Here is a 16,349-nt window from a genome sequence, read left to right on the forward strand (position 1 = left end):
GAATATACAGTACTACCCATGAATATATTTGTATAAGTGTATAATCGCTATAAAATAAAATATGGGTTTTGTAGCCTTATAATTATTCTTTTATATATACATATAGGAAGGGTCTTGCTTTAGAGAGTGTCACCATCTTGCGCCACCATGTTTGTATGGCAGCCTGAAGAGAAAATCCAGCCAGCTAGAGAGTGCGTTTCAAGAGTTTCACGTTCATAAATAAATAAGGTGGATGGAAAGAAGAAGGAGGAAACAGCAGACATATCGTAAAATGGTTTAGATCTTCACCTCATCACTCCATGCTCCTGAAATACCCAGTCATGGTGAGTGTGAGCGAGTGAGCACTGCAAACTAGAATCTGAACGTTAGATATCACGGTTTTCCCCCCATTTTACACACTGGACCTAAATCAGCTCCATGGACATGCTTCTCCAGCATGCAGTGTGCCCAGCAGGTCACTGCCCCAGTCCAGTACCCTCGGCAACCAAAACTCAGTTTTCCTTCTCCACACAAAAATGCCCAGAAGAAGTTATAATATCCTTCTTTAAGGACTAAAAACGTTGTGTGGATGATAGACCTAAACTTTGCCCTCTTGGCCAGGTCGCCCTTGAAAATGAGATCTCGATCTCAACGGGTCTTTTTACCTGGTTAAATAAAGGCTAAATAAATAAAAATTCAGAAAAAGATCCCGTTTGGGCATTTACATGTGGACATGGAGCAGAACAAAGGAAAGAAGGGACACTTCAGTGTGTCCACATACTGGAGAGTGTCCACGAAATTTGTCACCTGCTATGTCTGCAGTCCACGTGTGTCCACATGTGCAAAAATGCCCTCATGCATTATGAACCTAACCTTGTGCACATGCAGCGTCAGCCGTGTCCAGCACACTGCTGTCTCTGAAATATCCACTCCCATCACCAGTTGTCTCTGTTGTGATTCCGGTGCCACCACAGTGTGATCAGACTTTAGCCTGGTGTGCCTGGAGCGGCAGGTCAGTTAGTTTTGTTTTGCTCTGATCCATCAGTAGCAGGTGGTATTTCTCTCCAACGTCGTTTTCAGTGGACACAGCAGCAGCTGGGCTTGTTGTTGCTCAGACCACTTGACTTTCACATGAATCAAATGTAAAATGTGGATTTGTGAGTCTTTCTGTCCATGGACTCACAACATGTTTGGCTGTGTTGATGTCCTCCACACTTGTTGGCATGTTTCATGAAGTGATAGTGTGAGAGAGAAAAAAAAGACAATTAAAGGTTATAGCTACAACATTGTTTTATGAATTTTGACGGCTCCAAAATAAATATTTACATCTGGTTACGTTGGCAACGTTGACATGGAATGATATCTGCACCAACAGCATTAGTACTCTGATGTCACATGAGGTAGAGCTCAGGGGCCAGATCGTGATAGCTCTGTGGAGAAAATAGCATCGTGCTAATGCTAATGCTAACTAACGGTTAGCCAGTACTGTAATGTTTCCAGTGCAGGTATGATGCTGTGGGTTTGTCGGGTTCGTCTGCAGGTGAGTTAGTGTGAAATGATTCAGATGTGTTTCCAGTCCGCTGTCAACACCAGAGCTGCTGTGGTTAGCGTTAGCTACTAGCTGCTCCCTATAGGCGTGACTGGTACGTACCAGTAGCCTACAATTAAAGGTTGGCGCGAGTGTGAGTGCGACACCTACTGGCCAGGAGGAATTAAACTTGTAGCTAACACCTTTAAGTCAAAATTAGAATTTTTTTTTGATATCACCAAGATCAAAGTAAAACATTTAGAAAAACAAAAAAAAATCTGGAACAACTTAGCTGAGCTGCTTCAGACAGCTGTTTGTGATGTGAGTTTCTTCTCATTCATGAAACCTGAGCTGAAGTAGAACTTCACAGGAGGCTCCGTGTACCTCATGTTAAAGCTGCTCATATTTCCCCTCATAGGCAACCCACAAACTACAATTACCACTTTATATATAATTCAAATCACATCGTATCACATATAATTTGAAATTACATTATTTTTTCTCTCAGTGTGACTCTAATTAGGCCTGTCACAATTATTGCATAATCACCTGATCATTTGAGCTGACCGGAGTTATTTTGCATAATGGTTAGAATGGTCTCCATTCATCTGTATAAACACAGCTGGATGAAACTAACAGAAATGTCAGATTTCATCACTATTTCTACGTCGTTCTACAAGGTTTGACTGGTCCTCTTTAATGACATCATCACGTTGTGCCCTCTTCTTCTGCATGAGTGGAGCCACAAACTGTTTATCTGGAGGAGCTTCATTTGTAATATTCATGACCGCATTTCCATTTTTCAATTATGGCAATTAATCGTCAGCTAAAATATCATGATTGTGACAGCTCTAACTCTAATACTCCAGTGTGACATCCAGGGTGTTTATCACAATATATCATTGTTGTCCACCTGGGTGTTTGTGTTTACAGATACAATGTTTGGGTCTGTACACACCAATAAGCAGGAACACACCACCGTGTATGGACAGCGTGTTTATTTAATGAACAGGGTTGGTGTGTGTTATCTGTGGAGCGTAGTTTGAGAGTGAGTGTGTGGCCCTTGATCCTGTCAGTGAGTGGAAGTGGTTGAGTCAGACGGGACTGGAGTTAGCCAGACACTCAGTGTTTGTGCTCTCAGTCAGAGTAAGATGGAGTGAAGCAGGCCGGCCGGCCAAACCACATCAGCTGACTGAGAGAGAGAGAGAGAGGGAAGCCCCACCAGAAATGTTGGCAGCCACTATGAGAAAAAAACTCTCTCTCTCTCACACACACACACACACACACACACACACACACACACACACACACACACACACACACACACACACACACACACACACACACACACATACTCAGACACACACATGGCCTTAGCTCAATAAATGTGATTTAAAGGCATCCAGTGTTTCCCAGAGGCACCACTGCTACTGATTGTAAGAGGGGGAGTTACAGTGAGAGGGAGAGAGATAAATATACACTGGGAGAGAGAGGGAGTGGGAGTGGAGGGGGGGGGGGGGGGGGGGGGGGGGGGGATGATGAAACACAGAGAGGGAAGGTGAGCACCACAGCACACACACACAAATGGAGAGAGAGAGCTGCAGTTGAAGGCCAGAGTGAGGGAGAGGGAGTTGAAAGAACCGAGTCTCTCTGTCTCTCTCCCCCTCGCTCTGTCTTTTATATGTGCGTCTCTTTCTTTCCTCACCGTGTCCTTGTGTGCTGCTGGTGTTTCCTTTTCCTTTGTGCAGCACACAAGCACCTGTTGTGTGCTCTGTGATGTGATCTAATAGAAGCCCCTGCAGGCTGAGTGCATGAAAGCAATGACACACTCATTCTGCGCTGTGTTTCCATTTAGTCACTGATTACATCCACTTTTTTCTTCTCGTCATGGTGAAACTCAGCCTCAGCTGGACTTTTATTAGATTTATTTATTTGGAATAAAAACCAAGTTGTAGACGTGTGTCAGCAGGAAGCAGCACAGTTTAGTGTCTGCCTTCTTTCATTCGTTTATATATTACTTTTTATTTACTTTCTAGCAGTATGCAAAACAATACACACATACACATAGTATAAATGGTAAATGGTCTGTATTTTATATAGTGTTTTACTATACCTGCAACGATACCCAAAGCACTTTTACATCGCATTCACCCATTCACACACAGCATAGCATAGATTAACAGCCTATATAAAAACATAGCTTAGCAACGCATCATAACAAAGCATAGCAAAGTATAATATAACAGCATAACATAGCATAGAAAACATAATAACATAGCATAGTAAATCAAAACATACCATAACATAGCATACTATAGCAAAACATCATAACATAACATACAAGAGCATAGCATAACATAGTATAGCAAAATATCGTAACATAGCATAGCAAAACATAGCATAGCATAGCATAGTAAAACATAACATAGCATAGCATAGCAAAACATAACATATTGCTGTTGGAAATAGGGAAGATCGTTTTCAATTGGAGGGTGTGACCTCAGTTCTTACAGTTGACACATGCAGTAGCTGAGCCATGTTGACCAATCAGCTTGGTTCCTGAGTTTGAAAGTGATAGTCTCCATCATGTACATCTCTGTCCTGATATTTGATGTGGAATGTTTTTAACCCCTTGTTCTCTCTCCCTCTGTGTCTCTGTGTCCACTCAGGCTAATGGTATTAAGATCGGACCCCAGCACCCCACCACCAACTCCACGCTGACCGGTAGCCAGGGAGGCCAACAGGCTGGAGGGGGCTGCTGCTGAACCCCTCCCCCGAACACACCTCCTCCTCCTCCTCCAACCCCGACCCCACCCCACCCCCCATTCCTTCCCCCCTCTCGCCCTCCGTGGCCCCTCCTCGCATTTCTACAGAACTGTCCAGGCTCACTAACAGTTTGTTAACCTCTCTACTGCTCCATTCTCTCACACCCATCCCTTCCTCCCGCCCACTCCTCCCTCTCTGTGTCTTCTTCTCTTCTCTGTCTTTCAGCCATGTCTTTCCCCAAGTCCCCTCACCTTAGCGAAAGGTGGAGGGGCTGCGTTCTCATACGTCATCCTGACTTCCTGCAGTCTTATGAGGATAAGAGTCAGTCAGCTTCACCTGCAGATCAACTGACCAAAATCAAAAGTTTTGCGGTTCACTTTTTTTTCTTTTTTTTTTTCTCTCGGTTAGATAAACAGGTTTTAATCTTTTTATTTAAAAACATCCATGCATCTTAATTCATGAGGATGTTGTTGGGATAATCCAGTACCTCAGAATTATGAAAAAAAAGAAAGAAGAGAAACGACAACTATATTTTCAGTAACAGTGAGTTGACTTTGTCCAGATAGAGACAGGATGGTGAGTAGAGATTAAACACACTCTTAACGACTGACTGTATGGAATAAACCATGCTCTGTGTTGTGTCTGCAGACACATTTGTACATGTTTTTAAAGAAAATTACACAGCACGTTGGCAGCAGGACATGTTCCTACATGTTGAGTCAGTTCTCATGCTGTGCCTGTGTGTATAGGGATGATATAGGTATTCCAGTATGTCAGGCTGTAAAATGTTGGAGGCTTTCAAGTCACTGTATTTTCTTTCCATGAAACAATGTGCAAATTATGTCATTTTTGCGCGTCCTCTCCCTTTTTTTTTCATCATGTTATTTTCTTTTCTCGCTCTCCGTCTTTGTGTCTTTTTTGTTTTTTTGTTTTTTGTCGACTTGCAGATGATTTGTATTTAATGAACACTACGAACTGGTTGTGACTGAAAAAAATAGAGAAAAGTTGTTTTAAATTTGTCCGGGGAGGGAGTAAAAAGACCAAACTGTTGAGTGTGAACATACACGCTTTTCATAAACAATAGAAAAGACAAGCAGGACAGTCTAAGAAACATTAAGGGATGTCGAGAGCAGTGGCTGCCATTATGAAATTAAAAGAAAATAAAAAAAATAAATGAAAATAGATTGGAAATCAATTTTTTTTTTGTAAACTGTATTTATCGGGCACATTTCTGTGTATATATGGCTCTTCGGATTTCTGTAGCTTTTTACGGCTGTTTTGGGGTCAGGCTTGGTGAGTTAGCTGTTTTCTTACCGGGGGGGTTGGAAAAGACCGGTTTCATTTAAATCCAAAGCCGCTGAGCCGCCTTGTTCCGGTCGGGGCTGCAGCAGGCGTCCTTTGTTTTAAATGACGAGTGTGAGTGATAAGGTTGTAGTAGAAGACCCTGGTGGAGAACACACTAACTACACACACCAAGTCCTCTCCCTTTGAAGTAAACTCATATTTTTACCACAAATTTAGCGGGCAGGTACAAAGCGTATACTGTTTAGAGCTTGATCGATGACTGCTGCAATGTGTTCTGCTTTGAGATCAACTATGTAATATGCGCCATTTTACTGTTATGATCATATTTTAGTATTTCAGTTACTTCTGGTTCATCCCTCCCTCTCATCCCCCCTTCTTCTTCTTCTTCTTCTTCTTCTCTCTCTGACTGTGTGGTAGCATTAGCTCTGTATCTATTTTAATGCCAAATTATTGCTTACCTGTGTTTTTTGTCCAGAAGAAAATGAGGGAAAAATAAAAACAAAGAATTGAACTAGGCCCTTGTAATCTGACCTGAAATCAGCTGTCTGCCTTAACTCCACCCCTCCCACCCCCCCTGTGAGATTTGGACAGCTGCTAAAATGAATCAAATTGACCCCGTTTTTATCTGCAGATGGGCATTTGACCACTACCTGGCCAGCTTTACGCATATGTTAGACACACTACGTATGCGAGAGACATTAGCAGCAGGCCTAGTTTGAACTTTGCGTATCAATCGCGGCATTTCAGAAGAATCCAACCCACATGTTGACATAGTTTTCTTCCCATCCCCTCCATGCGCACACACACCGAGCCTGCATACAGTATATGCATGCATACGTAGATGATGCATACATATATTTCAGCCTATCTATCCTAGCTGTTATCTCTCCAGGCTATCTAGAACTGTAGGGACTCTTTGGACTTCACAGCAGTGTGAGTGAATCATGTTTTCCTCGGCAGTGTGTTCTTCTCTTCTTTTTTCTTTCTCTTTGTTTTTTTATTCCTAGATATATTCGGACAGTTATTAATCTTACTCTGATAATTATTCTTTGTAAAGCAACGTGCGTGTGTGTGTGTGTGTGTGTATGTGTGCGTGCGTGTGTGCGTGCGTGTGTGTGTGTGGACCCAGGGGGATTACAGGGGGAGGATCAAGCCAAACCTGATGCATCTATCTATCTATCTTATCTATGGATTGATCTATCTATCTTATCTATGTGGCCCTCCTGTCTTGCTCTTCCCTTCTCTTCCTGCCTCTCCTCCTCAACATTATTTGCTGTGTTTGTTCTTTGGAAAAAATAAAACGAAAAAATGAAAAAATGAAAATGCTACACAATAAACTATAATAAAACATTCTAAACTCTAAACATGTCATTTTGATGGTTATGTGGAGATGGAAAAAATACAGTGTTTGAAAAAAAAAATGCGTTTGGTTTTTCTGTCTTTTGTTTTTTTTTAACCGCTCATCCAGCTGACTTCAGGTTTTATGAATCAACCAATCATTACTGATCTTCCGATTGCTCCATTAAAATGAGCGGGGAGGCTCTTGTGTGCCGTCGGAACTGAAGCAGTCATGGAGATTGTGCTTCCTGATGAAGGTCAGACTGACTGAGAGCCTGCTCGATGAATTAAACATTCAGTAGCTGGTATGTAGTCAGGGACGGTTTGTATGTCCGCTGTATGTGTGTAACCTTTGTAGCAGCGCCCCTATGAAATCCTACATTTGAATCACTTATGGAAAAGAGGTAGCAGAGAGGCTAGCATATTAGCATGTGGAGCATATGGATATAATAAGAGGGACTTCATAGGTTGATAAGCTGCACCTGAATTAGTGAGTCATGTACTATTGCTTTAAAGGGGACATATTATGGAAATAACCCTTTTTGAAGGCTTTAACAAAGTGTGTTTGTCTTGCCTTCTGGCCTCCAAAATGTGAGAATTGACTAAGAAATCTGTAATTTTCAGGCTCCCTAGGTTGAAATCCATGTGGTTTTACGAGCTGTTCCCTCAGTTGTCTTCCAGTGATGTCACTAGTTTTTGAATTTGCATAACCCCCCCTACCTGGTACCGGTAGAAGGGGCGGGGCAAGCAGTGGTTCATTTGCATTTAAAGGGACAGGCACTGAAACCAGCCGTTCTGAACAGGGCTGTTTTTGAGAGGATGAAAAGAGCTGTGATGTTTGATCCTTGGGGGATTTTGGCCAAAGCATGTCACAGACACCTGGGAACTATTTTAATTAGTGGAAAAGGGGCATAATATGTCTCCTTTAAATATCAGTAACAAGTTTTTTAGTAGTTTTAAAAAAGTAATGAGTTTAGTTACTAGTTACTTTCCCCAAAAAGGAACTGAGTTACTGCATTATAAAAGTAACTAATTACCAGGAAAAGTAACTGTTGCAGTCCTTTTATATAAAATGCTCAAATATGTCAAATCACTTGGACTTGTCCCCCTAACCTCCCATTTATCTGGAACTAACCAACTCACTCAGTATGCCTATGTGGAGGAATACTGAGTGAGTGAGTTAGTTCCAGATAAACAGCATGTTCTGACTATTTGATGGATTGAAACAAATAATGTAGCCTACACTTTAACAGGTGTATTATTTTGTGACGGGACTTATTACGTCGAGTAACGGCACATTTTATTGTCAGTAATGGTTAACGGCGTCATAACAGGGGAAACACTTTTTTTGATTACTCTACTACTTTACTGAAAAAAGTAGCACCGTTAGTAGGCTAATGCCATTATTCCCATCACTGTTTAGTAGAATCCCTCTCAGTTAGCCTAGTGTCTGACCTCCAGTCTCACATCTTCAACATACTGCAGCTCATCAGCGCTTTTAGCTAAATGCTACCCATAGCATGCTAGCATGCTCTCAATAAAAACTGAGTTAACATGCTGATGTTCAGTATGGTGGAGCAGGGAAGTATACATTTGATATTTTAGGGTTAGACATTAAAATGAGAATGGAAAAAATATAAATAAAAGAAGAAGCATTAATCAATCAACTAATAGCCTACTGCAGATAGCCTACTGTAGCTACTTAAAGAAAACACATGATCAATAAGCCAATTATAAATACATGTAGGCTATTAATGTGTGAAAGAACAACATAGCAGGATTTGAAAATATGTCTTTTCCAGCTGCTTTTCCATTTCCTGTTGACTGATCCTTTCCTCAGTCAGTTAGCTTCTCCTCTTAGCTCCTCCCTTCTGACTCTCTGGGCTTTCAGTGGTCTCTGCACCCTGACTGGCTAGTCCTCCAGCCAATCGGAGAGCTTGTTACATTACCATGGTCAGTTGGGATTGTTTAGCACTGAAGGCCCAGAGTGTCACAGGCAGGCTAGGTGATGGAGTAAAGTGATTCACTGAGAGGAAAAGGAAGTGATAATATTTGATTATTAAATCATATTAATGATTTTATGCGTTAATTAATATGTTTTTTAAACTGTTTAATTTACCAAGCATTTTATGAAAAATTTTACACTTTTATAATTTATCAATTCTTTTTTTAAGTATATTTTTTGGCGTTTTTGCCTTTATTTTGATAGCACATAGTGAGATAGACAGGAAAGGGGGAGGCAGAGAGAGGGGGAATGACATGCAGGAAAGGTCTGCCCGATGCGGGATTAGTAATTTATCAATTCTTTTTACAGTTGCTATTTTTGTACGAATGTGAAAATATGAAATGAAGGAAATATTTTCATCCCCGGTCGTCCACACCTAAGCAGGTCACATTAACTGTCTTAGTGAAAATGAAAATTCGCTGTGAAGCTCAGATCTAAACTAAACCACCATGCGCGTCAGCTGGGAAATACTCACTGAGCACTTTATTAGGAACACCACACCAACACTGGCTCAGTTCTTCATGTCCTCCGCAGGACTCTGCTCCATGTTGATGTGACTGCATAAGTGTGCGCAGCTGATCATTCTTGTTCTAACACATCCCAGTGGTGCTGTACTGGGATCAGGTCTGGAGACTAGGGGAGGTCACTGAAGCTGCATTATCATGCTGCAAGTGGCCATTAGATGGTACGTTATGGCCATAAAGGGATGGACACGGTCATCAATAAAGCATGCTACATTGTTGATCAAATTAAACCATGGTTGATATCAATGGGCTGATAAAACATCTCCCACTCCATCACACCATCACCACCAGCAGCCTGGCCGTGCTCACACTGACTCCAGATCAGATCCAACAGACCATAGGCTGACAGCTGTCCAGTGTTGGTGAGTCTGTGTCCACTGTTCTTAGTGACAGGAAACGGAGCCAGTTCCAGTCCTGTCGGCGGCTGCTTTACCCACTGTGGCACGCACTGCCCCACATTCATTACCTATAATTGTCGGTGCAAGCTATTTTTAGATCAGCAGGGCAGAGACGCAAGCTGCTCACCAAACGGTACTTTCACCTTTCCCTCAAAATTAATCAAATACACAATCCAACAATGCCAAAAGGCTCTTGTGAAGAAGTTATGACCTGCACATTCACCACGCTATGAAATATTATTGTATAATAATTATACAACATTACCACACAACTTGTCCACGTGAGTGTTTTGGAGTTGTTGGATTGTGTATTTGATGAGTTTGATGAGGGAAAGGTGAAAGTACCGTGCACCTCTGTTGCATTAGCTGAGCAGCTCACGTCTCTGCCCCGCCGATCTAAAAACAGCTTGCACCGACAATTACTGTAAAGGTAATGAACCTACTGCTATGACTATAGGGATTATGGCAATAGGCGAATTTGCCCAAATGTTGAACTATCACTTTAAACATGAAACATTCTTTTGCAATATTCAAAGCAATATCAGTGTATTATTTTGTTTTCTACAGTTTGAGAGTGAAACGGGGAAACAAAGCAGCAGCCTGCAAAAGAATGGGAAACCCAGGAGACTTGAGCTCTCAGATAATTTTGACCAAGGTATCAGACGAGATATTTACTGTTTACTATTTCCAAGGGGGGAGTGCCCAAACTTTTGCATGCTACAGTAGTATTCTTCACATTAAAAAGACCATAAACAAACAAGAACACCATTGATCTCTTCAGAAATAGAAGCAGTTACTGTGTGTAGAGTGTGGTGCTGCACACTCTCATTAAAATGTCATGTTGTAATGTGGTTTTCAGAAAGTTCATCACAAACCAAAGTGTGAATGAATAGGAGACATCAGCGTTTTGACCCGGTGATAGTGTCAGATAAAAAGCCCCGACGGTGATGTGAATCTCTGCACTGTATGTATCATGTCAATCCATCCCCACACAAATATGAACTTCAGTGGGATTCATTACTTTTAAAAACTGCAGGTGATCCAATAACTTCACTGATATCATGAATGTAAGAACAAGCAGGAATTAATTATCAATTGACATGGACCTGGAGACCACCAGAGCCTTCAAACCTTCAGCATCTACACCTCATCAACAGGATCAATATTGTCTCTCATTTCTGGTGATATCTGAAGTTTTTGTTTTATTTCTGAGATCATGGATCTGCCGACCATCAGTGGAGTCACACCAGCTTCGACATCCACCGACATGTTGATGTTCTGAGCGGCCCAGTTAGTCATTATTATTATTATTACTGGTTATTACCACATCATCACTTGACTTTTAAGTTGAGCCACACCCGTCAACTCTGCTCTGATTTTTGCATTGTTGCAAAACTGTTGCTTCAAACCACGTCTGTAGCACTTCCTGCGACGGTAGGTGTCTCCACATCTACGTATCACCACAGGCACTGCTGTCACCGCAGCTAACAGTTAATACTCTCCCAGTCAGAATCCATCAGATTTATTCAGTTTTATTAATTTTGTATTTTTCCTGCCATTGAATAAACTTTACGTTGTATTTTTCTCCCATTGCGTGGAGTAAGGCAACAGTTCAGTCAATATGAATTATCTATATCACTTTGGGATTGGGATCAGCTGGACATACTATACCAGTGGTTCTCAACCTTTTTTGTGGCCCTGACCCCATTTTGACATCACAAATATCTGGCAACCCCACGATCACATGCAATGCAATCAAGATGCACCAGCTCAGATATTTTTATATTCTGCATTTTACTTGAACTCGATTTATATTTGAGAAAGTGAAAGTATAGAATACAGTTGTTAAAGATTGTTTGTGGTGTTTTTAATTATAATTTCAAAAAGAATGATAATTAGTTTAAAAAATATATTTTTATCAGTATTTTTTATTATCAATTACTAGACAGTTCAGGCGACCCCACGTGGGGTCCCGAAGGTTGAAAAACACTGCACTATACAGTGTTTGCATATTTTGAGCATTTTTAATCATAAATTAAATGATGTATCTAAGCCGGGGTGAGAGTGATGCTCCACCACACCTCTTAAAGTCGTCCTGCTAAACTGGATCAGATCCTCACACTGAACATTTTTCCTGCTTCTGACACATCAACTTTTAGGACAACATGTTCACCTGCTGCCTGATATGTCCCACCACTAACAGGTGCCATGATGAAGTGGTATTCAATGTTATTCACTTCACCTGTCAGTGCTCATACTGTTATACCTCATTGGTGTATATGGACAAGAATAATAATGATGATTAATTAGTTAAAGGTACATTGTGTAGGAATTACTCCCATTAGCATTGCGGTTGTATATCACAAGCAACTCAATCATAGGCCTATTTTTCATGCTGCATTCACGTGAAATTGGGCAGACGGCAGACGGACGACAGCCGCTGCACGTAACGGCATAAACAAGCCTCTATGTAAACAAGTGGTCCGTCAGCACGAGGCAAAACAATACACGTGACAATATGTTGTCATGGCGATGTGGTATTGTTTACCTGACCCACGTTTTGCCGACTTTCTCTCGACTTCTGTGACTAAAATGACATCTGGTTTGTTACCAACGGCCGTCTGCCCGACTGCAGGTGAATGCAGCATCAGTGTAACGCTCCATTCCTCCTCACTGCGTTACCGCGGTGACTTTTCACAGACGCCACCTCGACCTGAGCCAACAGTTCCGGTGTCTCCGCTGAGTTTCCGTGGTTTCCTACCGTCACGCTGCCACTGAACGTAAAAACATGGAGACACCACATTGCAGCCAGCACCAAGCTTACCCGTTCCATGTATATATGAATGATATGAACGGCAAATTCAGAGCTTACCGGAACACTTCAGTTTGTTGATGGGGGTGATTACTGATTAATGAAAAACATACTTTTGAACTAAATAATCGATTTTCGTGAATAGATAACAGGAGAAGTTACACAATGTCCCTTTAAAATAGGTTGTGTTTGTTCATTGTTACTCAGATTTAGGTGTGACCTGCAGTTCACATGTAAAATGCAAACATGTGCAAGTAAAGTAAGTAAGTAAGTTAATTGTATTTATATCCCTTATCCCTTATTAAACTAATATGGTCTAGTACTTTTCAAAGAGAGAAACAGACAGGAAACAACAGACAGCAATATTGCAAAAATACACAGAATAAATTATGGTAAATAAATAGATCAAATAAAACAATGAAATACAGAGACGGCACAATAGCATATTAACCGGAAGTATAAAACTTGTCTCAACAGACTGAAAAGGACCAGGATCAGTGCCGAGTCCAGACCCTGAATCAGCACCAAACATCAACCTCTGACTGAGAAGTATCACAAACTTCTTTAAACGGCCACTCAGGTCTGGCTCAAACAAGTGTTCCGGTCTCTGAGGCTGATCTCCTCCTTCACAACAACTGCACACAAGTAAATGTTATATTTCTGGACGCAGCTTCCCTGCACCATGTCAAACACAACACAACTTCATCATCACACCGTAATAACACAACATGTGACTGTAACAAAAACAGACATGATGTACACTAACACGTTTCATGTCTCTACATGTTGAGTTTGAAAACACACTGAAATGAGCTGAGAGCAGGGGGGGGGGGGGGGGTGTATGATGAATAATCTCTGCAGAAATGTAAATACATGCCGTAGTAAATGTTGACACATGAAAAACTGTTCTCACTTTGTGTTACAACGTGTGTTAGACGACAAAGACAATGTACTGTGTGTGACTTTTGTGTGTGAAATGAGTTTTACTCATGAGTATGGTGATATTCATATTTAATATATCATTAAAGAAAGGCAGAGTGAAATGTGTTGTTTCTGCAGAAAAGAGGAAGTCAGAAAGGAAGCTCTTTGAGCTTTGAGATGAATAAACATTTGTAAACAACAACTGGAAACCTCGACTGCTTCCTATTTTTGTTTGCATTTACATATTTGATCATCTACATGTTTCTATTCTCTATTTTCACTTCAATTTGCACTTTTTTTGTACTGGGTTTGATTTTTAACTACATTTTTGAGCTACATCTGGAAGTTGCTCTATAAATAAAGATTATTATGGAAATAAGACTGTAAATTCCATTATTATTAAACTTGACAACTGATCCTGATCAATGTAAGATTTATAATAATTCCAGAAATCAGTCATGCATCATTGAAACCAATGGATTCAGTTTCACAGGTATAACAGGTTAAAACTTTTAAGTCATTTTTAATTTATTCAAATAAGCATTTGTCAGGTTCTGTCTCAATGCAAACACATTGTATACACAGCACAAAACTAGATGCATTTGATGCAAAAAGATTTGTTTCTCAAAACTGTTTAGTTTTTCTGGCGCTGGAATATGCAAAAACATATTCATAAACAAGAAAAACAGTCTAAACAGAAAACAAGTCGGCAGCAGTCGGTTCAGACAGACTCCTATAGCTCTAATCTGAGGAATATATACTGTACGTGTGTGAATGGTAGCTATCCCATTTTCAAATATCTCCCTCCTGCAGAAGACATCATCTACCTGCTTCAACCACAGGCTGCATTTCCTCATTCTTTACAGGCCTGCCTCCGAGGATGGTGAGAGGGCATGTTCAAACTCAGGAAGCAAAACAACCCGTCTGTGTCGTCGGTAGGAACAGGGAAGAGCTCAAACAAAAACACCAGTGTATTTAATGTAAACACATAAAAATGTTCAACTCTTATATCTGGTACGACTCTCACTGGGCATGGAGACATAGAGCTGTGAAAAAAGACACACATATGGAAAAGGGAGCCTGGAGCTGGAGCTTTGGGCCGGCTCATTTAGCTGCCTGTGACAGATGCAGATCTGTGGAGACAGAATTGAAATTGCAATTCCCTGTGCTCAGTTTATTTCTTTTTTATTCATGTATCTATTTATTTTTAGGATAAAGCCGCTGATTCCACCGAGAAAGCTGGAGGGCTGCATGAAGTTTTTAGCCTCTGTGGACAGAAAAGCTGCTGCTAAAATTAAAATAAATTCAATTTTGTATGCATAAATACATTTTTGTTTTGTTTCTCATGTCTCTTCTAGACTTTGCTCGGAAGCCCTCTGGTTTGGATCCAGATTCTTCCAAACTCCTGAGGAGAAAAAAATGAATAGAGTGTGGCATTTTTGTAGAAAATACTGATAAACTACTGATTAAACAATTAGTGAAAACATTTATGTGTTTACATGAATGGTGTGTGACAGTTAAATCACTGCTATGAGTTAGCTATCTGATTTCTTCATTGTTATTTCCTGGAGCAGGAGGGTCCACTAATCTAATGCTGGCACCAGCAGGCCACAGGAGCTGATCCCTTCCATAAGCAGATCCATTTCACAAAGCTCTGTCACGTGATGCACCTTTATTTTGAAAATTAAAATCTATGAATCCATGAGATGATTTTAACAAACATGTGAATTTGGTACCGATGTACAAACAACATCCTACAGTAGATTCAATATACCAAGGGGCCTTAAGCATTGCCAGGCCACCTGCCTGATAGATGCAGCATACAGGTGAAAGTACTGTGTGTCGTGTCTTCATTACATTAGAGGTTATGGGACATCCTGGTGTTAATGTTTATATAAAAGCAAAGACAGACGGCCTATCCCAGCTTCTTTTACAACACAGGTCCTGTAGTCGTGTCACTCAGAATCAGCATAGAAACATTCAAATGAAGTTTCCTCTTCCTGTCTACACTTTTCCTGTTTGCACAATCATGGCAAGATGCTTTGACCCAGTGGTTACAGGGTTGTCGAGAGGTTCAGCGGGTCCTTGAACGCCACTGTTGAGGTTTTACTTCTACTAGGGTCATTCAACACCACGTGTAGCTATTTTTATTGAAACACAACAATCTGGAAAGAAACAACTTTTATCCAACAAATTACCACATCTCTAAATCATATGTGGAAAAGACTGGAGGGTTCTGGTTTCCATACCACATGGACAAATTAGAGGTATTGAACATAAAAGATAAAAATGTTAAGGCATCACAGCATAAGTATGAAGATTAGATCTTTCCTCACATCCACCGTTTATTTATGCCTGTAGGCTAGTAATTAATTATCTGTAAAGTAATTAATTAAACATGAGCATTTAAAACTTGCCTATCCAGATACAAGTCACTAAACAATGTTCCTTTTACTAAAAACAGTGGCCCTTCATACTGGTTTGTACTGGGCTTCTAAACTGGTTTCTGGCTTCTGTTGTGTCTACCTTATTCATTACGTCGTTCTGCGTAAACACTTTAATTTAAACTCATTATTTTTACACAACAAACCGTCGTCTAATTGACTCCGTGTATTTTCCCCACCTCATCCCTACACGAGAACTCATATAGCGAGCTCCACACGGGCATGGCGAGGTCAGTGACCGCGCACGCCGCCTGTTTATCTGTATGAGAGGTCCTCGGGAGCGCGCCCCCCCTGGCCAAGGAAGGTGAGCGAGTGTCTGGAGGGGAGGA

At 40.9% G+C, this 16,349-nt stretch overlaps 1 protein-coding gene across 1 annotated transcript in view; it reads left to right on the forward strand.

Annotated features, from left to right (window-relative positions):
* The window catches only part of rab2a (RAB2A, member RAS oncogene family), a 37,951-nt gene extending 32,498 nt beyond the window's left edge, over positions 1–5,453 (forward strand). Inside the window, exon 8 of the mRNA XM_083991926.1 lies at positions 4,177–5,453. Within this exon, the coding sequence (XP_083848052.1) occupies positions 4,177–4,272 (96 nt within the window). The 3' untranslated portion in view covers positions 4,273–5,453. The remainder of the gene's footprint in view (positions 1–4,176) is intronic.
* Positions 5,454–16,349: the final 10,896 nt, after the last annotated feature.

Source organism: Trachurus trachurus (assembly GCF_905171665.1).
Source record: "Trachurus trachurus genome assembly, chromosome: 17".
NCBI classification, from domain to species: domain Eukaryota; kingdom Metazoa; phylum Chordata; class Actinopteri; order Carangiformes; family Carangidae; genus Trachurus; species Trachurus trachurus.